General features: G+C 44.6%; 1 protein-coding gene across 1 annotated transcript; it reads right to left on the bottom strand.

Moving 5' to 3' along the window:
* Window positions 1–587: 587 nt before the first annotated feature.
* Btd (biotinidase) lies at window positions 588–27681 on the bottom strand. The gene is made up of 4 exons (XM_042679816.1): window positions 27519–27681; window positions 8199–8463; window positions 3323–3472; window positions 588–2047 (listed from the first exon to the last, which is right to left on the bottom strand). The coding sequence occupies exons 1-4, from the start codon at window positions 27638–27640 to the stop codon at window positions 875–877; spliced, it is 1710 nt and encodes a 569-aa protein (XP_042535750.1). The 5' UTR covers window positions 27641–27681; the 3' UTR covers window positions 588–874.
* Between the last annotated feature and the right edge of the window lie 37 nt (window positions 27682–27718).

Genomic DNA, 27718 nt, shown 5'->3' with positions numbered 1-27718 from the left:
GTGGGCTGGGAATGTGGCTTAGTGGTAGAGTGCTTACCTTGCATGCATGAAGCACTGGGTTCGATTCCTCAGTACCACATAAACAGAAAAAGCGGGAAGTGGCACTGTGGCTCAAATGGTAGAGGGCTAGCCTAGAGCAAAAGAAGCTCAAGGGCAGTGCCCAGCCCCTAATGTCAGGCCCCAGGACTGGCAAAAAAAAAAAAAAAAAAAAAAAAGCAAGCAAGAAAAGAAAGAAAAGAAAAAAATATATGAGGTAAGCTGGGCACCAGTGGCTCACGCCTGTAATCCTAGCTACTCAGGAAGCTGAGATCTGAGGATCATGGTTCGAAGCTAGCCTGGGTAAGAAAACCTATGAGATATTTAACTCTAATTAACTACGAGAAAACTGGAAGTGGAACTGTGGCTCCAAGTAGTAGAGCACTAGCCATAAGCAAAAAGCTCAGGGACAGTGTCCAGGCCCTGAGTTCAAGCCGAAAAACAAACAACAAAAAAAAAGAAAATACTTGAGGCTTGCAAAATATTTACACATCCTGGATATCACTGATTGAACAATGAAGAACAAACCAAACCACTGCCTTGTGAATGTGTAAAGTATCAACTGACATATTTATTTAAAACCAATTGTGTACTTAAAAGATTTGCCAGAAGTGGCTTGAAAAAGACAAATGTGAACAGAAAATACCAGAAAACATCTGTCATTGACACTGAAGAGAAAGAGGGAACCTGCCTCTTCTGTGGCTTCCTGCAGTCCTCATGGAACCATGTGGTATGCCCCAGGAGTGCGCTTCCCCCCCTCCAGGCCCAGTGGTCCTCTGTGAAAGGGTGGGGTTGTCCACACAATGACCAGCATCTACCCCCAGGCCTCACTCTGGGCCTAGGTCCTCTCATACAACCGCCCATAAAGAGCTGCAGTTACCAGACCGGACGACAGTCCAGTCTTCCTAAGGAAATAGTGCTCATTCTCCCAGCCCAGCTGGTCAGGGGTCTGCAGGGTCATCCCCGAGGTCAGAAACAAAGGGAAGATATAGGAAGTGCTGAAGTTCCCCCACAGGTAAAAGTCGAATAGCCCCGTCGCCTCTGTGATCTCCTGGCCACACGTGTCGAAGCCAAGTCCTCCACACTTGACCAGGGCGCAGACCTGAATGGAGTACGTGCCGTGCACTGTGTGGAGGCCACTGAAGACCCCCAGGGCATACAGCTCTTGGGACAGGACAGGCCTCTCATAGAGTAAGTAGCAGCAGAGGTTGTTGGAACAGACTCGGAGATGGCCTTCCTTTCCCTCCACGGGGACCAGTGTGAAATTGTCGTACATCATCTCTGAGTGGAACGGGGGAGGCCCGTTCGTGTTCCACTTTGAAGCTTCCTCACAATGGACTTCCTGGGCATCCTTCTCACAATACGGGTCACTTGACACCATCTTTAAAAATTTACTGTGGAATGAGTCCATTTTATCTTTTGCCTTCTCTGTCTCAACAAGACATGATGGATTTTTGGGTAGCTGGGAAATTATAAGCTGACCTTTGGGGCTTACCATGTTGTGGTACCAAAAGGACTTTAGAGGGGTATGTATGCCACTTCCTGTCATCCCCAGAGATGGGTGATGGATGTTAGCTGCCAAAACATTGACGCCAAAGGCCATGGCAAAACCTTTCTGAATTTCAATGGCTGCCAAAAGCGGGAGCTGGTTCATCCAGGCGGTCGGGTACACAATGTGCTTTACTTCCAAGTCTCTGATGAGTGTGACAGCAGGGTCAAAGAACAAGATGTCAAAGCAAGTGAAGACGCCAAACTTGCCAGCAAAGGGGGTATCGAAGGTGATGTGATCCACTTGAAGAGGGGTATCAAAAGCTGCCTCAAAGTAGAGGTTGTGTTTGCGATAACGGTCAACAAGGGTGCCATTACTACTGAACACCACATTTGTGTTAAACTGGTAGTACCCATCATGGGGGCACCTTGCGTCACTGCTGAGACAAGGCTGTTTCGTGCCTAGATTGGCCACCAAGAACATCTCTCCCTTGATGGCCATGCAACTCAAACGCTGGAGGACCTAGAGCAGAACGAAGAAATAAATAAAAGGTATAAAAACGTGTTATTTTTAAATCACGTATTTTAAAAATCCTCTTTTATCTCATATTTTTGTAGAAAAATTCCCCATATTGTGTCTTTAACATAGAAATAGTTATCACAAATAAGGTAAAAATAAAAACTAATGAAAACATGCAAACGATATGAACAGGTGACCCACATGAGAACAAATACAAACAGCCAGCAAACACCTGAAGATGCTCAGTCTCATTAGTAATACATATATGCGAACTTATGAGAGACATCTTTGTTACAATGGCAAAAATTCAAATGTGTATCTTGCATTGACAAAGGTTAGGAAAACAGGTACTCAGACTAATTGGAGACATGAAATCTTTTAATGTAGAAGTTTGGTAATCTTTATATTTTATTTTTGCCAGTCATGGGGCTTGAACTCAGGGCCTGGGCACTGGCGCTGAGCTTATTTTGCTCAAGGCTAGCATTCTACCACTTTGAGCGACAGTGCCACTTCCAGCTTCTTCTGTTTATGTGGTAGTGAGGAATCGAACCCAGGGTTTCATGCATGCAAGGCAAGCAGTCTACCACTAAGCCACATTCCCAGTCCTAGTAATCTTTAAAATAACTTAAAATTTAGCAAGGCACTAGCAGCTCATACCTGTAAACCTAGCTATTCAAGAAGCTGAGATCTGAAGATCAAGGTTCGAAGCCAGCCCAGGCAGGAAAGTTTGAGCAACTCCTATTTCCAATTAACCACCAAAATTCCAGAAATGGAGCTGTGGCTTGAGTGTTAGAGCACTAAGCTTGAGCATAAAAGCACAAGGACAGCACCCAAGCTCTGAATTCCAGTCCCAGCATTGGTGCATGCACATGTATGAGTGCGCGCACACACCCATACACAAATTGCTTGCCGTAGCAAGTTATAATAAGAACACAACATGTTAGAAAGGACATCAATAATGTACACAAAAAGCATACAGAAAGTGATAGAGCTGGAAGTGGAGCACATGACTGAGCGAAGTTTCTCTAGGGAAAAAAAGGAAGATGAAGGATGGGTTGTGGTGGTGAACTTGTAGATTTTTTCCCCTTTTGTTTAGCATGTATATGATTTTCTGCCTTTCAAAGGCAGACATTCTTAATGGAATGGAGGAAATAGGGTTGGACTTTGCTGATCCTATGACAGGCTTGTCTCCTTTGGATCTCTGCATGCTGTGGAATGCGTGGCTCAACTCTGCACACCCTCAGCCTCCTAAGCAGGAAGGCTGAGATCTTCACGTACCTCCGTGTCAGCAAAACGGTGGGGCTCCAGGCACGGGTTCCACCTGACCAGCTGGGGAGATGGCATGAAGTCCAAAAATGGGAAAATAGATGTTCTTGTAAAGTTGAATCCATGAATGCCATCTTCTGGAAACACTATAATCTGCACACCCTGTAAAGCCAAACACCAAAGTGCAGTCTGTTATCAGAAAAGGGAAGCACCAACAAGCTACTCTGTACTGGGAGCCAGGCTACAAGGCTCAGGTCTCAGCAACTTCCTTCAGAAGCTGTCTGGCTTAGTCTGATCCACGGGGCACAATGACAAAAGTCCTTTAGGAACACCATTCCTTGTGTTGAGGGCAGGTCAGGGAAGATAGGAGTGAGTAGATGGGTGATGGGCACAGTTAACCAGATGAGCAGTTAGGAGGGATTGGCGTTCTTGGTGATACATTGGGAGATGGAGTTGGTCAGGTGCTCTAGAGAGCCTGGATATTACACCCCTTAACAGAGGTGGCATCTCTAGTGCTTCTCAGCCTTCATTCTGAAAGCTGCTGAGAACACTGATGCTGGAGCATGCCCTGAAGTCTGACTCAATTGGCTCAAGGGGTGACAGGGAGAGGTTTCCTGGCAACTGTGTTTAAAGTTCCCCCAAGTGATTCTAATCCCCAGCCATGACTGGGACCCACTGGGAGAGGTAAAAGGTGAGGATGTGGTTTCAGCATGGAAACCAGGACTTCCTTGAGCTCTCAACTCCACAACTGGGAACAAGAGGCTCCCTTCAGGACTCGACACCCCACAAGCCTTTTTCACATACTTGCGAATATCCTGGGCCTCTGTGACATTGGCAGCAACAACAAAAAACCAATAACCAGACAGAGCAGTGCTCAACGCCAGAGCCTCATTCTCCCATTGAGCTCTACTTATACAGATTCTATGGCAAGTCTAAAACGCTGACCCCAATGCTCAGGGTGGAGAAGCAGCAGCAGAGGGTGTGAGAACCCAAAATAGCAGACACTTATTTCTAGAGTACAACAAAAATTCTTTTTTGATTTCTATTTGTGGAAAGCATAAATAGGAGGTTCACTGTCCAGTGCAGGCATATGCCCGGGCAATAAGTAAAACCCCCATCTCAAAATGGGGGTGGGGGTGGGGAAGGGCCTAAAGGCATGGCTCAGTGGTATAATGCCTACCTAGTAAGTATGATTACCCTGAGTTCAGCCCCAATACTGCCACCAAAAAAAGTAACTAGTGATGACCAGATTATATTTAAGAAGGTATCATAGTGTCTCCTCTATTAATGGATATTTTAATTGTTTACAACTTTCTGTAATAAGAAAAAAACTGTAGTGAGCATGTCTATATAGTCTACACAGAAGATTTATTGAATAAACACTGTTCACAAATCTGGGGGGGGGTTTTGTGGGGGGAGGGAGGGATGTCAGTAGTGGGGCTTGAACTCTGGGCCTGGGTGCTGTCCGAAAATTCTTCAGCTGAAGATAAGCACTCTACCACTTGAGCCACAGCACCACTTCCTGTTTCCTGGTGGTTAATTGGAGATAAGGTTCTCATAGACTTTCCTGCCTGGGCTAGCTTTGAACCATGATCCTCAGATCTCAGCCTCCTGAGTAGCTAGGATTACAGGCATGAGCCACCAGTGTCCCGCAGTTCACAAATCTTTGAAACCTTCACTTAGAGATTTTAATGAGATTAAGAACTGCTTCTGGGAATGAAGGTCGCTAACCCGAGTACTGCTGCCTAATCACCTTTACGCTGGACTTCCTTTCCTCCTATGAGGGCTTCTACCTAAAGAGAAACCTCCAACTACTCCAGGCAAGTCTGAGCAAAAACTTGGACACTTGCTTGACGTAATTTTTCATAGTTGCTTTGCCACACACAGACATAACCCTGTAGGGAGCTGGGTTATCAGTGAGCACCCAAATCCACCTAGCAGCCCCTTCCCTGCTCCTGCACCATGAGTGGATAGTGTCTGCCCGTGGCCGGGTTACATGTTTCCTTTGGGGGCAGGTCACAAACTGCAAGCTGAGGAGTTGACAGTCGCCAGGATTGGTTCTGCATGGCACTTGCCAAATGGTGTTGGGCTGCTGAAGAAGCAAGAGGAGTTGAAGTGGCCAGTGCTGGGGCAGTGTGCAGGCCAATGCCTCTGACGAACCTGTCCTGAATGGTTGCTGTGGGCAGGAGGCTGAGGCCTCACTGGGATGGTTTTCACACTGACTTCAGCACAGACAGAAGCCGGGTGTGAACAAAACGTGTGAAAGATGTTTAGGGAACAGATATACAGATGCATAAATAGACCAGCAGGGGAAAGATGAAATCCAACATCCAATGGCAGAAATGTGAGGTCCGCCTTCAGGTTACATCAATCTGTTCCAGAAGTACAGGAGGCTGTGTGTGTGTGTGTGTGTGTGTGTGTGTGTGTAAAGGGTATAGGGATGGGGGTGTCAAATTGCAGTGGGGACCTCACAAGTCCACCGTGAGTTGTCACTGCCACAGCTTGCTGAAGATAGAGTCCAGAATGAGAGTGGTAGGAACCTCCTTCAGCCTCAACTGCATTGGGATAGCCTGGCCTATCGGCAGGCTGCAAAGCAAATCTCCCCAGGAACTATGGAAGGGACTGAGGATAATGACGGAGGGGATCGACGCTGGGAACCATGGCAGCTGTCCTCAAGTGTGCAGGAGGGGACATGCTATAGTGAGGGGATCCGGCAGAACTAGGGGTTTCTGATTTCTGTCCACTGAAAGGAAGACTTGCAGAAGTTGCCACCACTAGGATGAGTGCACCTATGAAACAGTGCTGGGCTACGGAAGGTGTTCATGGAGAAACCACAATGTAACAAAAGAGAGTGTCATCCCTCAGAAGTACTGAACCAGGTCTTCAAGCTCCTTTATATCAGCATCTATAATTGATAGTATATGTACATAACATAGTATATACTATGTATAATATATATGTGTATAATACATAGTATATACTATAATATATATACTATATAACATAGTATATTATACTACATAGTATATAATACTACAGTGTATACTACATAATATAGAGTATATAATACTATATGTAGCATATACTAGTACATTATATGTATATTGTGTGTATTATATATACATATATACTATATAGCATTATACACTTTAGACATATACTATATTATTATATACTATATTATATATTATATAAGTTAACATACATATTATATACACATATAATTAGGCATATAATTTTACATATATATTTATATGCATGTAAATATATATGTGTATACATATATTACACAAACACTTGATTGTGTGTGTAGTCTTGCCTGTAATGTTAATATACCAATAGGCCAGGCAGTGCCAGTGGCTCACGCCTGTAATCCTTGCTACTCAGAAGGCTGAGATCTGAGGTTCATAGTTCAAAGCCAGTCCAGGAAGGAAAGTCTGAAACTCTTTTCTTTTGCTGGTAAATGGGGCCTGAACTCTGGGCCTGGGTGCTGTCCCTCAGCTCTTCAGCTCAAGGCTAGCGCTCTACCACTTGAGCCACAGCACCACTTCTGGCTTTTTTTGCTTATGGGGTGCTGAGGAATCAAACCCAGGGCTTCATGCATGCAAAGCAAGCGCTCTACCACTGAGCCACCTTCCCAGCCCCAAGTCTGAGACTCTTATCTCCAATTACAAGTAGCTCAGGGACAGTGCCTAGGACCAATACACACACACACACACACACACACACACACACACACACACACACACACACACACACACACACACACACACACACACACACAATGATAGCTATGTCCTTCCAGGCCATCCTGGGCACCCTGCTTCAAGATATTGGCAGCACAGATGGTTTGTACACATCAACGTGGGGCAGAGCTTCTTCAAAATCTGGGCTGGGTTGCCCCCATTGGGGTTAAAGCCCAAACTGCCCTTCAGGTAAAGGTTCCCCAACAGGGTATGGACACTGCCCTTCTGCCCCCACGGGAACCTCATCTCTATCCCTCCCCCTCCTGGTAGCAAGGGAAGTAGAGGTGTGCCCTTACCCCTGTGGCTTGGGCGGGGCTCTGTCTGGCTAGGGCTGGCACAGACCCCAGGTATCCACAGGCAGCAATCAACAGTTCTGTGGACACATACTATTTTTGTTAAGCTCTAAAGGCTGCATGAAGCATGAGTTTATCATGCTCCGTAGTTTTCAAGTTTTTCTGCACATCAAACTTTCCCTGGGGAGCCTTTGAAAACCCAATGCTCAGACTCCTGCCCATCTGGGCTAATTACAGCAGATTCCTGGGGACCTGGCACCCACACTTGTTTACCACTTGCACAGTAACTGGCTCAAAGCCACATCAAGAACTGGTGGCTGCTGGGCGCCGGTGACTCACACCTGTAATCCTAGCTACTCAAGAGGCTGAGATCTGAGGATTGCAGGTCAAAGCCAGCCCGGGCAGGAAAGTCTGTGAGACCCTTAATCTCCAACTAACCACCAGAAAACAGGAAGTGGTGCTGTGGCTCAAGTAGTAGGGCACTCGCCTTGAGCTGAGGAGGTAAGCACAGCGCCCAGGCCCATGACCAAACAACAACAACCACAACAACAAAAATGAAAACAAAAAGCGTGGCTTGGAGGAGCGGGGAATGCTGCTAAACTCAAGATCTGGCCAGTGGGTCTGGAGTAGGACTGAGATTCTGCCTCTCTCATGGGTCATGGGCTCAGAGATGTTGCTGGTCTGGAGTAGCAAGACTGACCAAGCCAAGGCAGCTTTCTTAGCTGGACTGGTTTTCCAGAGGGGCTGTAGGAAGGGGCGGGGGGCTCCCACCCACTGCTCACAAGTCAAAGAGCAATGCGCTCCATTCTAGGAGCTAAGCTCAGATCTTAACAGAGGAGCAAATCTTGCCTTCTGGGCTGCGGTCAGCACTTGCTGTTCATAGATGTCCAGGTTCTGGTTCATAAGCTCCAAGGCCTGCTGGCGGCTAGTGAGCTCCAGGGGGTCTGGACTCAGGATGGACTGGTGCTCGTACACAGCAGCCACATAGTATCGGTGATGATCAGCCCCGCAGTCCTTGGTGGCGACGACTTCCAGAGCAGTGGCAGCAGCGTAATAGCCAAGGAAGAAAAGAGCAAGCTTGCTGCTGGCTCCAGGCATAATGCAGACCATAAATCTGGAATGTAATGGGCCAAGGGAAAAATAGCTGAATAAAGAATTCTGGCAAGAAAGGAACTTTTGCAGCTGTGATTTATTAATCCCAGCAATTAAACTCACACACAGTGGTACTGCGACTCAGAGTTTGTTTTATGTTCCTAATAAAAAGAGTATGTGTTTCTCTCCAAACATGTAACAAGCTACATTTAAAATGGCTCACTGTGTTAACAGTCTGCTTTTTAGAACATTTCCAAAACAGATTCAACCTTTGCCATGATTTCTCTTTAGCCAGTGTTCAGCAAGGCTACTTCTCTAGATGTGCACAGAAGATGGAAGCAATATCATCTGATTATCTCACACAATTCTGTGGTGTGTTTTACACTTCCACCCCGGTGCCCTGCACACACAAACCACCCACCAACTATAGAGCCAATGACCACTGCGATGAATAACACAGCTCCGCTTTCCAAGCCATGAAAAAACACCACGGATTAAAATTCTTCCCTCGATTCCTTGGTTAGCAATGAATACAATGGCTGCCTCTCCCTGGAATCAGCACAACACGCTTTATTTAGGGCGGAGACTGTGTAGACTACAGTTGCTGTGAAGCAGTGTCCCCCATCACAGCCCGGCATTGTCGTTGGTGACTGATACTTGTTAGCTGCGTCACTGCTTAACCAGCCTTTGTCTTGCTACTCCAAATCTCTTGCTCAAAAGCATATTCTTTGGGAATTTTGTTTTGTTTTGTTTTTTTGGAGTGACTAAGTGGAATTTTCTAGCAAGTAAACTCTGCTTTGTGACTCCTGCCTGAAGAAACTGGACATGAAGGACACTTCTGTGTCACTCTGCCCCCATGCCCCAAGGACAGGAATGTTTCCTTCCAGTTACAGTGTGTTACTAAGCTTTAGAGAGAACGGTCCAGGTCCAGATCTGACTAAGGCTCCTCTCTCGCTCCCCTGGCACACAGACTCAGCAAGAGTTGTGCCCCTGCCAGGCTGCTTGCCCTGTGGAGAGGCTGGGTCTACCAAATGCCCAGAAACCCCATTAAAAGAGGAGATAACAGGGACAAATGAAAGAAGCCTAGGGCTATGCTTTAAGGGGAAAATGCCACACTTCCCAATCTCTCTGGACTCCTGAGTTTGCATTTCAAAACCAACTCCCCAGGCTGCAAGATTTTTTTTTTCCCCCTAGAAAAAGTTCCAGAAATAAACATAATTATTTTAGCCATGGAATAGGACTAGCAATGTTTATTTCAGCCATGGAATATTACTAGCCTTGTGTGTTCAGAATCTTAGAAAATCAAGTTCTTCCCCCTCTTCCCTGCACCCCTCCTCCCCAGCCCATCTCAAACTGTTAGTTCTTTCTCCAGGGAATAAATGTACCATCCTGGTCCCAAATCCCAAAGGCTGTGCTGTTCATCTGGGACTCTGTAAACAATGTTTTACTATGAGCACAAGCTGCCTTTCAGCAAGCAGTCATGAGTTTCAGAGTAGAAACAAAAGTATAATTGATTAATTTTCTTATCTGAACTTTGTCTCTGAAGACAAGCATGGAATAATTTAAAATGGATCAAAACTCTCTTTTCCATTCCAGTCTGGCTTTCTACCATGCTGGCGATGGGGAGTAGCTATGGAGAGAACCTCAGTTTCCCAGTTCCAGTGATAGCATTATTTGGTTTGATTTGGTTTAGTGCCAGTCCTGGGGCTTGAACTCAGGACCCAGGTGCTATCTGTTAAGTCCCCCCACCCAAGGCTGGTGTTCTTCTACTTGAGCCACAGCTCCACCTCCAGCTTTTTGATGGTTAATTGGAGATAAGTGAGTCTCCCAGATTTTCCTGGCTGTGCTCACTTTGAATCTGGATCCTCAGATCTCAGCCTCCTCAGTGGCTTGGATTATAGTCCTCAGTGGCCTGGATTAAAGAAGTGAGCCACCAGCACTAGCTCCAGGGACAGTATTTCTAAAGTGAGTCTGGGCAGGGACATGAGACACATAGTAGCAAAGTTAGGAGATCCTAGCTTTCACAGTAACCCTCTCACAACTGAGAACTCTGTACCACAGATTTGGCATAGGTGCTAGGGACCGAACACCAGGCCTCACGCACGCTAGGCAAGTGCTCCACCACTGAGTACACTCCCAGCCCTGGGTATACAACACTTTCAGTGTAAGAAACTTGTAATCCAGCAAAACTAAAAAAAAAAAAACACCACAGGTACAGCAAGCTACCACATGCTTTTCTACTTTGAGAAAATAAACTTTATGTTATTTACAGAGGGGGCCTGGTAGGGAGCTATAAGTGGCAGCCATTTGTGTGTGAACATGGGCAGAAGGATAACTAGAGGTTATGCAGCTTCCACCAGGTATTCAGGCTTGAAAGATGCAAGCTTAATGAGGTAGGACAGAATGAGTAATTAGAATAAAAATAGGTACCACGTTTGCCCTTCTCAAAGAGTGGTGAAGCGGGAGGGACACTGGCATCACAAGGGCTAAGGAGAAAGCCAACAGGCTTGAGGCAGTGCCTTTGGAGGGCCCAGCAGGAGCAGGAGGGGTACTGAGCATGCAGTGACAGGACTGGAGGACTCAACATTCTAGCTGCTTGCTCCCGGGTGCAGCCCAAGTCCACACAGATGTCCTGAGTGTGGGACTTGGGTGTGGAGGGGTTCCTGAAAAATCCAACAAGTGATCTATCTTCAGAGCTGGTCAGGACAGACAGTGGATATCAGAGGTTATGTGTGCCGAGCTCCCTGGAAGGGCCTGTGACATGGAGACTAACCTGCAGCAGGCCCAGTACGAATGCAGACAAAGGGGACAAGGTGCCTGCCTCTTTGAGGCATCCTCAACTGCCAGGGAACAGCAGGGCCGAGACAGTGCCCGTTTCAGACAGGCTTGCCAGCCTGCATGAGGTCTGGCGGAGATGTCAGGTGAAGCAGGAGAGGACAGGAGGACAGATGGGGAAACAGCACGATCAGATTGATACCTATAGGTCAGATGGCAGCCATATGCACGAAAGAGAAATAAAGGCAGGGAGGTAGGCAGGGAGGGCTGGGGGAGGAGGCAGTTCTCAGCCATGCAGGCAGGGAAGGCCTCGGTAGAAGGTAAGGTCACACAAACATGTGAAGGCAAGATTGGAAGGTATGTGGCTATCTGGAGGGGGCTGTCCCAGGCAGAGGGCCTGAAGTAGGTACTTGCCTCAAGAGGCTCAAGACTGCAAAAGAGCGGGGGGCTGGGGCTATGCAGCCAGCGGCAGCTAATGAGACCACATGGGGAGAAAGGGCTCGGCCCACCGCTGGACTCCTAACATATCTGCCTGGCCTTGGTCCTTCCCCATCCTGGTCGCATTAAAGGGCCAATCTTGAACGTCCAGTGACTCCCATTTCATGCAGAGTAAAACCAAAGTCCTTGAAGTGCACCACGGGAAGGGTCCAGTGGACAGGCGTGATCAGAGTGGGCAGCGATGCTAGAAATGGCATCTTTACTGAGCAACTGGTTTCAGGAAGGCTCCAGGACCCTGCTTCTCCTTTCCTCAGGAAAAGTGGCTCCCAACACTAATCCTGACCAGATTTTTTTTTAATCTATGAGGAACAGAAATCAACCTGAAATTACATAGAAATTTGTTTTGTGGAAATTTGGTAACATGCCATTCACTAGGTATTTTTATACCTACCGTGCTCTATGATTCATTTGTGATAAATGGCTCCATTTCCTTCCCAGTTTGGTGGCACTGGGATTTGAACTCAGGACCTCATATTTGCTCAGCTTGCTTGGCTCACCATGGTGCTCTATTTGAGCCATTCCTCTTGCCCAGCTTTTAGCTGGTCATATAAAGTAATTATACAAAGGGGTTGCAAGTCCATCAGTCACATTATGAGTACAATGCTTCTTGGGCAATGTCTCCCCCCTGACCCTCAAGTTGCATAGTTCAGCTTTTACATAATGACCACGGAATATAATGGCTACATGACTACATTTGCTCACCCTTCCCCGCTCCATTCCTGTGCTCCTCCCCTTGCTTACTCCCCAAAACATGTTTCTACTGCCTGGTGTTCATTTTGATAAACAGTACATTAGGTGTCCAGAGGAGTTACACCTTTGGAGTCTTCCCCTAAATACACCATCTTTTCGTTAGTTGGCTTGTGTGTAACTGCATGGAGCTTGTATATATTGTTATGCCTAGTTGTATTTTAGATCTAGCTTTCACACACATATAAAAGAAAAAAATGTCTCTCTGAGCTTGGCTAACTTCTTTTAACATTTTTTTTCTAGGTCCATCCATTTTCCTGCAAATGACATATTATTCTTTTCAATGAATGGGTAAAATGCTATTGTATATATGTACTACATTTTCATGATCCATTCATCCATTTTAGGGCATCTTGTCTGTCTCCATAACTTGACTGTTGTGAATAGTGTAGCAGTGAACATAGCTATGCAAGTATCCTGGCTTGTAATGGTCTTAGGAGATGTCCAAGAGTGATATGACTGGTCATAGGGAAGTTCTATGTTTGTTTGTTACTGTTGGCCATGGGGCTTGAACTCAGGGCCTGGGTGCTGTCCCTGAGCTCTTTTTTGCTAGAGGCTAGCACTCTACCACTTTGAGCCACAGCTCCACTTCCAGTTTTCTGATGGTTAATTGAAGATAAGAGTCTCACAGACTTTCCTGCCTGGCTTGGCTTTGAACCACGATCCTCAGATCTCAGCCTCCTACTTAGGAGGCTAGCTACTCAGCTAGGATTACAGGTGTGAGCCATCAGCACCTGACTTATGTTTATTTTTCTGAGGAATCTCCAGGGTGGTTGTGATAGTTTACATTCCCACTAACAGTGGGACATGGTTCCTTTTCCCCCACATCCCTGCCAGCATTTGTTGTTGCTCAAATTCCATCTCAATGGAATCTCAATGTTGTTTTGATTTGCATCCCTTTATGGCCAGGGATGCTGAACATTTCTTCATGTGCTCATTGGTCATTCTTACTTCTTCTGAGAAGTCTCTCTTGGGTTAGCTCCTTTGCCCACTTATTGATTGGACTATTAATTTTAAGACTCTTCTTAATAAGGTAATTTCAGAGGAAGATAAATACATTTAAAATATTATATGTACACTTACTGATCATATGTGTGTGTGTGGGTATATAGAACTTGAATTTAGGACCTTGAACTTGCTAGGCAGGCACCATACCACTTGAATGACAATCCTAGCCCTTTTTGCCAGGGCAAATCTTTTGAGCTGCTGTTGTTGGTCGTGGGGCTTGAACTCTGGGCCTGGGTGCTGTCCCTTAGCTCTTCAGCTCAAGGTGAGTGCTCTACCACTTGAGCCACAGCACCACTTCCAATTTTCAGATGGTTAATTGGAGATAAGAGTCTCACAGACTTTCCTGCTAGGGCTGGCTTTGAACCAAGATCCTCAGATCTCAGCCTCTAGAGTAGCTAGGATTACAGGCGTGAGCCACTGGCACCTGGTGCCAGGGCACATCTTTAAACCTGGATCCTTCTGAGCTCCAACTCTCAAGTATGTGTGTTTATAAATATGAGTAACTGCACAGGTGCAGTGACTAGACCTAGACTACAGATACCCCCACTCCCTCGCCCAAGCTAGGAATTGAATTTACGGGCCTGTGTTTACTGGGCAGGGGCTCTATCCCTTGAGTCACACCTCCATTCTCTTTTTCCATGACAGGGTTTTGATCCAGATCTGCCTGGACTGTGATTTTTCTGTGTGATTCCCATGTTACAGGGATAACAGGCATGTACTACATTGCTCAGATATTGGTTGAAATGGAATCTCACAAACTTTTACGCTGTGGCTGGCCTCAAATTTCGATCCCCTGATCTCCACCTCTGAAGTAGTTTAGGATTACAGGCTTTCATAGATGTCATTATTCCTTATGTCCTAGGGAGAATAATGGTCCCACAACTGGGAAGGAAGTCAAAGAAAGGTAGAAGAGGAAATGTCACAGCCTGTGGAACAGACCCCGAGGGGCCTGCTAAGCTACCAGGAAACCGTGTAGTATGTGTTTCTGTGTAGGACTGGCAGGAAGACCAGAAAAGACGATAACATTTCAAAGAGTTTCAGAATTCTCATGCTGGGCACTGGTGGCTAACACCTGTAATTCTAGCTACTCAGGAAGCTGAGATCTGAGGATTGTAGTTCAAAGGAAATTCCACAATAGTCATCTCCAATTAACCACTAAGAAGCCAGAAGTAGAGCTATGGCTCAAGTGGTAGAGCACCAGCCTTGAGCAGAAAAAAAAAAAAAAGAAACAGGGTCCTGAGTTCAAGCCCCAGTACCAGCACCAAAGAAAAATAAATAAACAATCTATAACTCGACCTATAAATTTTGTGACTTTCTCCGCTAGATTTTTTTTTTAAAGTTAAGGTATAGAAATAATGTCCATCCTCATGTAATTTACACAATCTGGTATAAAGGAAAAGGAGAACTTCTTTTCCAGAAGACATTCTAAGGGCCAGTTGTTCTCACACAGGAGAGGGAAGGTCAAGAGGAGGCCCAGGAGCTGCCTCTGTAACACAAGTCTCCACATAGTTGTAGTGTGCGTAGCGTTGTTGAAGCCGACCCCTAGCAAGACCTTTGACATCTCAGTGGAAAGGTCAAGTGTAAACACTTCAGCCAGAGGACATCATCAGAATTCAAAGATGAACTCACACAGAACAGTAGATTATCAAGTCCTCTGAACTAAATGGGTACATTGTGATTTCATTGGAAAAAAAATACAGCCAATACCTTTTTTTTAAAAAAAAGGAGAATGATATATAAAATTAACTCTGCATTATGTCCTTGGATTAAGACTAGTTTCTGCTTCTTTGATTAGAATAACTGATGCTAATGTAAACAATTAACCAAAGGACTTTGGCTTGCTAACCTAAACCTTCACAATTTAAATAAAACTTCCTTGGGCTAAGCAGGAAGTAGTTTAGTGGAAAAGCATTTCCCAAGCGTGAGGCCCTTGGTTTAATCCCCGGCCCAACAAACATCTTCCTGAAGTGCTCTCAGTGTCTAATGTAAGAGGCACCCCTCCTCCCCCCAGTTATATTTGGATGGAAATCCTAACATCTTCTCTTCCTTCCTTCCCTCCCTCCCTCCTTCCCTTCCTTTCTTTTTGGCAGTCCTGGGGCTTAAACTCAGGTCCTGGGCTCTGTCCCTGATCCTCTCTGTGCTCAAGTTTAGCACTCTACATCTTGAGCCACTTCTGGCTTTTTCTGTTTATGTGGCACTGAGGAATTGAACCCAGGGCTTCACACATGCTAAGCAAGCACTCTACCACGGAGCTACACTCCCAACCTCAAAAATCTTCACCGCTTTCAATTTCACTTTATACAGAAAGAAGCCAAACCTTATTTTATAAGTTCTCTACTGCCACCCTGTGGACCAATCGACTACCCCAAGTGGGTAATTCATCTCAAGAATCATAAATAATACTACAGTGACTCTTAATTAATGGTTAATTGATGACTTTTTCTCCATCCCTTCTCCTTTTTATTTCTAATACTTCATCTGTCTCTACTACACTGAAAAAGAAAAAAAAATGGAAATCATTTGATTCCCCAAGATTTGGGTTTCCTGAAATACAAGTTAGAAACATCATCTTTCCCAGGTCTTTCTACAACGTGGATGATAGAATTTAGGTTTCAGAGTTTCTACATGGCCTTCATAATGAACAGAAAGGAAGTACTTAAAGACTAAACTAGAGGGGAAAACTTCCTGTAAGAAAGTATCTTGTTCCAGGTCTGTAGGCCAAAAATCACAAGGCATACTAAAAATTGAAAACCAGAGTTCGAAGAGATACAGTAAACATCAGAACCAGCATGAGATATATCAAGGAAGCTGGAATCACCCAGCAATTTAAAATAATTAGATAAGTATGCTAAGGAATCACTGGAGGGGGGGGGGAGACAAGCAAGAAAAGAATGGTAAGTAAGCAGAAGGAGGGAAATTCTAATGAAGTGCTAAAAATAGAAATGCTTGAGATTAAAAACAGTAGCTGAATAAAGAATTGCTCTGATAGGCTAATTATTATAGACTGGACAAGGCTGAGGAAAGACTCAGACAGGATATGTCAACAAAACTTCTAATAAAAGCAGTATTGTTCAAGACCAGGGGCTGGGAAGGTGGCTCAGTGGTAGAGCACTTGCCTTGCATGCCTGAGGCCCTGGGTTTGATTCCTCAGCACCACATAAGCAAAAAGAAAAAAGCTGGAAGTGGCGCTGTGGCTCAAGTGGTAGAGCGCTAGCCTTGAGCTGAAGAGCTGAGGGACAGCGCCCAGGGCCAGAGTTCAGGCCCCATGACCGGACCCACCCCCCGCCCCCAAAAAAAAAAGAGTTCAAGACCATTCTGAGTTACATAGTGAAACTCTGCCAAAGAAAGAAGGAAGGAAGGAGGGGAGAGAAGAAAGAAAGAAAGAAAGAAAGAAAGAAAGAAAGAAAGAAAGAAAGAAAGAAAGAAAGAAAGAAAGAAAGAAAGAAAGAAAGAAAGAAAGAAAGAAAGGAAGGAAGGAAGGAAGGAAGGAAGGAGGGAGGGTAGGAGGGAAGGAAGGGAAAGCAAGAAATAAGCAAAGAAAGAAAGAGAAGAGACAGAAAGAGAAAGAGTCTTCAAAAAAAATTAAAAAAAAAACATAGATTAAAACATCCAAGAACTATGGGACAACTAAAAAAAGAAGTAAATACTCAAAAAAGAGAGGAAAGAACACAAGCAGTATTTAAAGCAATAATCTCAGAATTTCACCAGATTAATATCAGACATTAAACTACAGATGTAGGAAGCTCAAAAAACACCAAGATGCAGGGGCTTTCGGGGGGAAGATGATAGATTAGATATTTCTGCTATATGACTCTGCAGTCAGAAGAGTCAGGGCAGGAACTATATTCTGAGGAATGGTGATGGGAGAGTAACATGGGTGCAAGCAAGTAAGGCTCTGCAGACAAGTAGCCCTCACTCTCCACTGACAATCCCTGTGCCAGGAACTTACAGACATAAGGTGAGCTTGGGGAGGGCAGGCAGCCCTGCTAACAGTTAGGCTGGCAGTCCTGGCTGGAGGAAAGGCCTGGCATCCAGTGCAGGGGATCTGATGTGACGGTGACTCATGAATGCTGAGTGGCACTGGAGAAGAAATCACCACATCACTCCTCATTATCAGGGAGTGTCAGAGCCAGATGCCTTCAGAGGGGCCTATTGTTTGGGACACAGCTCCTCTGGGGACCTGAAAACAAGGAACAATTGCAGTCTGGGGGCCTGGAGACACCCTGCATTGTCTGGTGGGAGAGAGCAGAAAGAGACAGCAGCCAGGAGGAGGAGGTTTGGATGTGGACTGAATGAGAAGTATAAGCCCTGGAAGCACCAGGAGGCCAGGCAAGGGAGGACTGTAGTCAGAGGCCCCAACCTGTATGTGAGGAGCCTGTCTGTGGATTATACCAGACATGGACAGCTCTGAGCCAATATCTCGAGGATTGCTCTGCCCACAGAACTGCCTGTCTGCCATGTGGGTTGCTACCTGGCCAGTCCGAGGCTCTAGCTCAGCTTCAAGGGACCCTGATTTCTTCAGTTTCCTTCCTTCCTGTAGGGGGGCTTGCTAGAGGGTAGGTCTGAAAGCACTGAGATCCATACACAGAGCACAGTTCCCTAAGCATTTCTCCTGTGCAGAATTCAGCGTTTCCTTTACTCTTCCTGCTCTCCAATGCATTTGGAGCGCGGAAGCCCTCCGCTTGGACTTTTGTCACTCCCCGAGTACACAGTCAGGGTAAGGAGCAAGTGGGGACCAGTCTGGTTCTCAGGCAGCAAGGGCAACAGGTCTCTCTATACATGAAGGAGGGGAGGATTTGGGGCATAGCATTACATTCAGAACTATGTTCCTGACACAGATCAAAGGACATGATTTGTTAAGAAGTGACAAATGTTTTTTCATACAAAGAAGGGAAGGCTGAGGAGTGAATGCAGCCCTGTGGTGATGGCACACCCCTGACTGGTCCAGATCTAACTCCACATGGAGCCACGTGTGTGGATCCCAGCTGTGACCCACGACCCACCACAGACCCAGCCAACTCCAAAATCAGCGGACCCAGGAAGAAGCTTCTCCAATTCTTTGTCTTTTCTTTATAATCGCTATATACTATTATAATTAATTAATTAAGTTTTGCTAGTCCTGGGGCTTGAACCTCAGGACCTTGGCACTGTCTCTCTCTCTCTCTCTTTTTTTGTCCTCATGGTTCAGCTCCACTTTCAGCTTTTTGGTGGTTAATTGAAGATGAGACTCACAGACTTTCCTGCCTGGGCTGGCTTTGAACCACAATCTTCAGATCTCAGCCTCCTGAGTAGCTAGAATTACAGGTGTGAGCCACTGGCACCTAGCTAAAAACAATTTAAATCTTTTTTGTTATTCCTCTTCTTGGTAAAATTCAAAGATAAAGTAAGAGTTGTTTGAGAATTCAAATTTAAAAAATCAAAAGCATTTTAAGGGCAAAATAATCAAGCTATTTTCACATTTTATCAAAGGAACATTAATGTTAAAAAAAAAAAAAAAAAAGCCTGCCGGGCGCAGGTGGCTCACGCCTATAATCCTAGCTATTCAGAAGGCTGAGATCTGAGGATTGTGGTTCAAAGCCAGCCCGGGCAGGAAAGTCTGTGAGATTCTTATCTCTAATAAAACCACTAGAAAACCGGAAGTGGCACTGTAGCTCAAGCGGTACAGCGCTTGCCTTGAGCTGAAGAGTACAGGGACAGCGGGCAGGCCCAGAGTTCAAGTCCCAGAACCGACCAAAAAAAAAAAAAGAAAAGAAAAGAAAAAAAGGCCTATAGAATCTTTTCAGAAAATAAAATATCAGTCAGAAATTTTATACTATACCGAGATAAACCTGACATATAAAAGTAACAGGTAGCCAGCTGGGCACCGGTGGCTCACGCATGTAATCCTAGCTACTCAGGAGGCTGAGATCTGAGGATCACAGTTCAAAGCCAGCCTGGGCAGGAAAGTCCGTGAGACTCTTATCTCCAATAAACCACTAGAAAACCAGAAGTGGTGCTGTGGCTCAAGTGGTAGAGCGCTCACCTTGAGCTGAAGAGCGCAGGGACAGCGCCCAGGCCCAGAGTTCAAGCCCCACAACCAACCAAAAAAAAAAAAAAAGTAACATGTAATAGGTTTGAAAATTCAAGAACTAAGGGTTTATTAGTCTTATCAGCCTTTCTTGAAAAAAAAATCTGTAAAGGATTAACTTCTGCCAAGCAAGAAGTAATAGAAAAACTATAGAAAGAGACTAGAATATATAATAAAAATGAGGATTTGGATTACAGAACACAATGGGAATGTTATAAACTTTGACAATGTAGAAATTATAAAACTACCCAAAGGTGATGAGAGTAAGGGGAAGATCAGTACAAGTGCTGAAGAAAGCAGAGGTCAGGAAATAAAATTAAAGTGCAAACTAAGCAAAAAATAAAAGGTGGTGTAGAACTAAGAACGAAATCCAAGAGGACATTAACCAAGATGCATTGTACTTATAAACTGGTTGGTTTATTTATTTATTTTGTCAGTCCTGGGGGCTGACTCTGGGCCTAGGCGCTATCCCTCAGCTCTTCAGCTCAAAGTAGCCCTCTACCATTTGAGCTACAGCACCACTTCTGGCTTTTTCTGTTTATGTGGTACTGAGGAATAGAACTCAGGGCCTCATGCCTGCAAGACAAGCACTCTACCACTAAGCCACCTTCCCAGCCCTAAAGATGTGGGGGGGGGTATGGGGGGGTGGGTGTTAGTCCTGGGGCTTGACCTCAGGGTGTGGGCACTATCTCTTGAGTTTCTTCTTTTGCTCAAAGCTAGTATTCTACCACAAGAGCCACAGATCCATTTCCAGGTTTCTGGTGCTTGACTGGAGATAAGAATCTTAGGAACTTTCCTGCCTGGGCTGGCTTTGAACCTCAGTCCTCATATTTCAGTCTTCTGAGTCACTAAGATTACAGGTGTGAGCCACTGGTGCCCAGTTAAAGATAATTTCTAAAAATAAAAAATGAACTATATAACAAATGGTGCTTAGACTACTGAATATTATAATAACCTAACTACTAAAATAATGGCCAGCAATCATTCCTCTCTGTGTCGCCACATTTCTTTATCATGTCAATTTAATGCCTTAACTCAGAGCTGAGCTCAGCCATGTAACTTGCTATGGTTAATGGGATGTTACCAGACACAATAGAGTTTTGTTTTTTTTTAATTTTTTTATTGTGAAAATACTGTACAGAGGGGTTACAATTACATGGGCAAGATAAACAAAAGAGGTTTTTAATATGACTTTTATTCTTCTGCAACCTGCTGACACTGTATGAGGGATACATGCCTCAGTGAAAAATATGCCCGATGTCTAAGTGGACAACCTCCTACGTAAGCAACCTCCTGTGGCACAGCATCTAGATGACTGGCACCTAACTACAGACCCATGACCAAGCTCAACTGGGCCCAACCTCACAGGAATGTAAGGTAAATAAGTAAGAGTTGTTTTAAGTCACTAAACTTTGAGGTAGTCATTTGCATGATTATTTATGCTAACTGGCATAGATATTATACAGAAAAAAACCCCAAATACCTGGATTTCTGTCTCCCACAGTACAAGAAAATATTTCAGGCAAACAAGGTATTTAAATATGAAAAATAAGCCAGAGCCAGGAATGGCGACACAGTCCTGTAATCCCAGCACTACAGAGGTGTAGGCAGAGGATCAAAAGTTCAACATTAGCCTGGGCTACATAGCAAGACCCTGTCACAAAATAAAACAAAACAAATCACAACAAATAAAACATTTTAAAAAACTTAAAATTATGATGCAAAAAAGATTTCATAACCTCAGCTTAGGCAGCTTTTTTTAAAGCAGCACACACACACACACACACACACACACACACACACACACACACACACACACACACACACACACACACACACATATATAAAGGAAAAAAATTGTCATTTATAACTATAAAAATCTGCAGCCCCAAACTACCAATAGGCCAGGCCCAGTGGCTCAAGTGTGTGATTCTAGCTACTTGGGAGATGGAGATCAGGCCATCCCATGCAAGAACTTCACAAGATCCCCATCTCAACCATTAAAATGCTCAGTGTGCTGTTAAGCATCAGCTCAACAATACTGCATGTGAAACAGAAACAGGAGACTCTCAGTCCAGACTAATTAGGCATAAACATCAGACCCTATTCAGAAACCAAGCAAAAAAGGGTCAGGAGCAGGGTTCAAAAGATAGAATACCTGCCTAGCAAGTGCAGGGCCCTGAGTTCAGTAAAGCTAATTATAACAGTAATAAAATAATAATAATAACTGTGGAAGCATTATCTAAGATTAGTCTTAGATTAGAAGATTAAGTTACATAAGGAAAAAAAGTAACTATAAATAAAATTTAAATACTAAGAATTAGCATTCCGAATCTGCAAAGGACAGCTATTAATAAGTAAGAAAAATGACAAATAATTCAAAAAAGACATGGTCAGCTGAAGGCATGGTTCAAGTGTAGAACATCTGCCTAGCAAGCACAAGGCCCTGAGTTCAAACCTCAGGAACCCCCACACAAAAAAAGAAGGGTACAAAATACAAAGAGGTAATTCATGTATTTCACAGATAAAACCTTCATGCACGCGCGCGCGCGCGCGCACACACACACACACACACACACACACAATATCAATACCCATTAGTAGTCAGGGAAATGAGAATACAAAGCCATTTCACATCCATCAGATTAGTACATTTTTCAAAGTTCCTAATTGAGATTGTGGAGAAAGAAGAACTGTGTGAGTATAAACTCGTACAATGACTTTGGAGACCAATTTGACAATTTCCAGTGGAACTGTTGCTACCTCCTCCTGTGTACAGACACAAAATCTCTTAGCCCTGTGACAAAAAACATACGAGAGCACACTTTTGTTTTTGGTTGGTTATGGGGCTTGAATTTGGGGCCTGTGTGCTGTCCTTGAGTTCTTTTACTCAAGGCTAGTGCTCTACCACTTTGAGCCACAACACCACTTCCCGTTTTCTGGTGGTTAATTGGAGATAAAGAGTCCCATGGACTTTCCATCTCAGGCTGGCTTTGAACTGTGATCCTCAGGTCTCCGCATACTGAGTAGCTAGGACTATGGACATGAGACACCGGCTCCCAGCTTCAGAGTACACTTCTGATACACTGAAAAAAACAAAAAGACTCTGTCTTCTTTGGTCTGAGTATATTTATTATAATTCTTGTGATGGCACCCTATTTCCTCAGTGTGGCCACCTTAGAAGTTGGGGCTTAGTGGGAAGTGTCTGGCCATGGAACAGAGCCTTTATGACTGACTGAGTCATTTCTCTCAGGTATATGTTAACTTTTTCCAGCATGCTCCTTTCTCTCTTCCTCCTGACTGCTTGCCCTTCTGCCATGAGGCCCTCCTCACCAGAAGCCAAGCAGATGACAGAACCAGGCTCTTGACTTCCATCCTCTAGAAGAGTGGGCCCAAATAAACTTCTTTATAAATTACCTAGGCTTGGAAGTAGAGGTGTGGCTCAAATGGTAGAGTGCTGTACCAGGCTTAAATATCTGGTACAGCAGCAGGAAATGCCCAGCACCTTCTTTAAAAAGGCTGATGAAGGTATTATAAATGTCAGAATTAAAATATTGGTTACTTCTATGGGATTGGAGGGGGAGTGGGGAAGGAACACAGGAGGCTCATTGTATGTATGATAATGTATTTCTTAAATGAGGAGCTACATATATAATGCTTGCCTGAAAGGCGTCATAAGTGTTAAATGTATGAAAAGCAGAATAAGTCTTGGAAAGGAACTCAAAGCTTAGGATGAAGAAATGACTTTATGGGCTAAAAGTCTTCACCTGAAGTCGCACCCCAGCACATCAGCAAAAATCACTCAGACAATCTTCCCTAGAGCGAAGTCTCTATTTTGCTGACAGAGAACAGATACAAAGCAAAAACAAAGCAACAAGGTAAATTTAAAAGACCACTACCAAGTTTGGAGTCCTAGCCCAATAAGGTATATGTCTCAGGTCCTCAGAGCACACACATTTGCCACTGTTTCCTATGCATTTTATAGACATCCTTGTCAGATATGTTCTCTGCTGATGACAAACTATGTCAAATTCATTTAGGGGAACAAAAATCCACAGTGGATCAGGGAAACAACATTCCTTCTGTCTCTTTCCTATAACGATCTCTGTTCCAGTCTCAAGTCCCACTTGGATTTAAATATAAAACAAAAGCTAAGGACTCATCTGTACAGGCTGAAGGGAAGAAGTCTAACCTTTCTGTAGGTTAAAGGGCACTGGGGGAAAGTTCACTCTCAGTGTCTGTCAATCAGTAACAGGCACAGGGAGTTTTTAATATGGAGTTTCAATATGGAGTATCAGCTGCTTTGATGGCTCCAAAATAATTGGTTTTCATTGGTTTTGCTTCAAACCTATCTCAGAGCTTTGGTAGCATGCAGTACATACATTTAAAGAGAAGCAAATCAAATCCACTTAACCTGTTCCATTCAAAGAACCTGCTGTTCCACTCATGTTGACCTATTTCCTACAGCACATTTCCTGCCTTGTAGTTGTGTTAATTTTAAAAACTGTGTTGCATGTAGATTTCCTTTTGTTGTTGTTCTGTTCTTGCTGCTGTTTGTTTTTCAAAATACTTTTACTTTTTCAAGCTACTTTTCTTTACTTGTTCACCTACACATAGTAGCTGGTCCAGGTATCATGCCAGGTACTGGTAGAACAAGGCAGACCTCTGTCTCTCTGGGGCTTCACAGTCCAGTGTTCCTAAGTCCCAGGTCTCTAAGCTGCTGCTTTACGATATTTTGGGCATCAAAGCTACCTCTAACACCTCTTTAACCCAGCCCTGGCCTGAGATCCTGCCACTGGGGCCCTCCTTAAAGACCTTGAGGGCTGAACTCAAGGTCACAGGAACCATATCTTGACCCATAGTGCCCTTGGTTATACTTATTGAGAATTTACTATGAGCTAAGTTCCCTCACAGAGCCAGCCAGGCAAAGATGCCCAAGGGTGAAGAAAAAAGTTGGGGGCGGGGGAGGTGCTGTACAGTAGTATATAAATTTTCTGTTACAATTTTCTGTCTTATTTTATTGAGACAAGGTTTTGCTATACAACCCAGGCTGACCTAGAATTCCCTATCCTCCTGCCTTAGCCTCCCAAATGCTGGGGTTAGGGCATGCCCCAGCACTCAATTTCCTCTTATTTTCATCTGCTTTCCTTTTTGGCCATTCTATAAATGTATCACAAAAAGACCTAAGTAATTTCTTCATCTGATACCCAAACACTTTGTCCTTTGCTAAGATATGTCTGTGAGAATATTTCTCCTCCCAGGTTCAGCTAGTGTTTTGATTTAAAATCATCACAAGGACCCTTAGTGTCTCTGTGGGTTTACTGAAATTAAAATGTATTATTAAAATTCTGGGGTCTAAGGAGCTGGACCCTGTAGAAGCTGCTGCTGTCCTCTGAGAGTATTTTCTCCATGCACTGTTATTTGTAACCCTTCTAAGATTTTCTGTCGTCTGGATATGAAAAAGTTGTCAAACAGCCCTTAATACTCTCAACTCACAAGGCAGATTCTGATGAGTGTTTCTATCCTTTGGAGAATATGTCATCAGTACTTTAGGTTTTTCTTTCCAAAACAGTTACATTTATTCCTCCCTTGAGGGATAAGGAACGACCCACCCACACCCAAAAAGTAAATAAAACATATTTCAGTAAAATAGCCAACAAATAAAATTCCATGAAGAATGAAGTGAATGCTTACAAAACTTACACCGTCTTTGGATAAATTACAGATTCTGGGCTCTTTAATTTTACTTTTGAACTCAGGACCTCACACTTGGAGGCACACCCTGGGATCTTTTCATTACAGCTGGATTGCAAAGGAGTTGCTCCCTGACCTGGATGGGGAACAAGACTCTAAATACCTCTTATGAATCATCAGAGGCAAATGTAGAGTTGAATGCTGAATCCTGAATCCCAGACAGAAAGGTGTAAAGGTGAAAGCAAGAACAATTTCTATAATTTTTCTCTTTGCTGAAATAGCAGAATCTAGTCAGTTGAGTATTTATGCTTCCGCAGAACCACTTAATCCTAATTCCAGGACTAGGAGAGAGTGAAGGAAGGGGTAACATTGTCCAAAAACAAATGTACTCATTATCTGACTTATGTAACTGTAACCCCTTTGAACAGCATGTTTATAATAACAATAAAAACACAAACAATCTTAATTGCAAGGATTTGTTCCAATTTACAATTGAGTTTCCACTGCATTTCCTACTGAGTAGTTCTTTCAGTATTTGTTTGACTGGGAAGAAAACACAAAGTCTCATGAACTATTGCCCATATATGTTTGTAGTAACAGTGTCAAATGGATTCATCCTTGAATTTATAAGTCTAAGTTAGTCAACAGCATTACTTTGGGGATTAACTGATGCCTCAAGCATCAGTTGGTTCCCAAGTCAGGGCAAAATCAAGTAGAGCAGGATTAAGAAATAAAGTATATTTTAACTTGTCCTGAGATGCTGGTACAGGATGATTCTGATGCAATGGGGTAGAAAGTATAAGTACCTTAATAAATAATAATTCCACCTGAAGGAGGAGAATGGGGTCTTGCTTCTAAACATAGGAAGTACAATGCCAAAAACTACTGGAAGCACACAAAGAATAATCTTCATCCTTCTGGAACTTGTTTACTTCCCAGTAAACAGTTTAAAATGAAGCATAAGGTTCACTACATTTTTACTTGAAATGGTAGTTACATAGGTGTACATAATGTTAAAAACTTTGACATTTTTATTTCCTCAATAAATGTCATAGTTATAATATGGATACCTCCTCAGAAATCTCTCAGCTGAGGGCCTATGATCCTAGCTATGCAGGAGGCTGAGATCTGAGGATAGTGGCTCAAAGTCAGCTCCAACTGGAAAGTCTGTGATATTCTTATCTCCAAAACCATAAAAAAGCCAGAAATGAAGTGGCTCAAGTGATAAAAAACTTAGTAATGATAGCATCCAGGCCTTGAGTTCAAGCCCCAGAACTGGAACACACAAAAAATAGAGAAAAAGGGAGAAAGAGAGAAGAGGAGAAAGAAGGTGGGAATGGGAGAAGGGGGCAAGGAAGGAAGGAAGGAAGGAAGGAAGGAAGGAAGGAAGGAAGGAAGGAAAGAAGGAAGGAAGGAAGGAAGGGAGGGAGGGAGGGAGGGAAGAAAGGGGGGAAAAGGAAAGAAGGAAAGGAAGATCTCTTTCTCTTGGATGGCTCCATATACAGGATGGTAATCATTCTGTTTTCCTTTGACAGAGGTAGAAAAAGGTATTGAAATAAAATGGAGACCATTTGGAAGGGCCCAGGGCTATAAATTGAAATTTTTGTGGGTTTAGAAATCCCTTCACGGGGCTGGGAAGATGGCTCAGTGGCAGAGCTGGCCTTGAGCTGAAGAGCTGGGGGACAGCGCCCAGGCCCAGAGTTCAAGGCCCACGACCCACAAAATAAATAAATAGATAAGTAAACAAATCCGTTCCCTTCCAATTGCTTCACATTCGTTATGTCCACGCGCCCACTCTTGACCGTGTCTCTGTGCTCTTATCTTTTTTGCTTAATACACCAATCCCTCAAAACCTTAGCCTTTCCATCTTGGATGTAACTGGAGATTTTGCATTATTTACTTATTTATTTTGTGCAACGAGGGTTAAAGTGCGCTTCTTTCGGCTCACCGACTTCAGCAGTATGATTAAAATGCTGAGCCGCAAGGGGGTGAACCCGGAGGGCACAAAGACGACTGTCACACAATCAACCGCCAGCCGACTGAAGCCCACACCGGTCCCAGCAGCTCGGGTGCAGCGGGCCGCGCGCCACCGCGGGCCGCGCCGCCGCCGCCGCCGCCTCCTCCTCAGCTCCGGGCAGGTCCCCAGCGCTCAGCCCCGATGTGCGCATGCGCCAGCTCTACCCGGCCCCGAGGGCACACGCGCAAGCGCTGCACCCCTTTCGCGGTGTGGACGATGCTCTTGGACTTCGGACATAATGGCGAAAGGCCTCTCCGGTGCGCCTTCTTACCTGCTAGGCGCAGTCCGCAGCCTCCAGCTAGTCCCACCTCCCACCGCCACAGAGGACCTGCGAGTGGAGGGGGCGGGACGGGGGTGCGCCCGACTCCCACGGGAGACGAGGCGCGTTTGCATTCTCACCTCACGCGGAGCCCGCGGCCCTCAGCTCCGCCTCTTCCTCCGCGTACTTTAACGCTTCCGTCGGTCCGCGCC

The sequence above is a fragment of the Dipodomys spectabilis genome, unplaced genomic scaffold (genome assembly GCF_019054845.1).
Source record: "Dipodomys spectabilis isolate Male_0828 unplaced genomic scaffold, ASM1905484v1 ptg000054l, whole genome shotgun sequence".
NCBI classification, from domain to species: Eukaryota; Metazoa; Chordata; class Mammalia; order Rodentia; family Heteromyidae; genus Dipodomys; species Dipodomys spectabilis.
The sequence above is the reverse complement of the archived record's forward strand: the minus strand, read 5'-3'. Positions and strand labels throughout refer to the sequence as shown.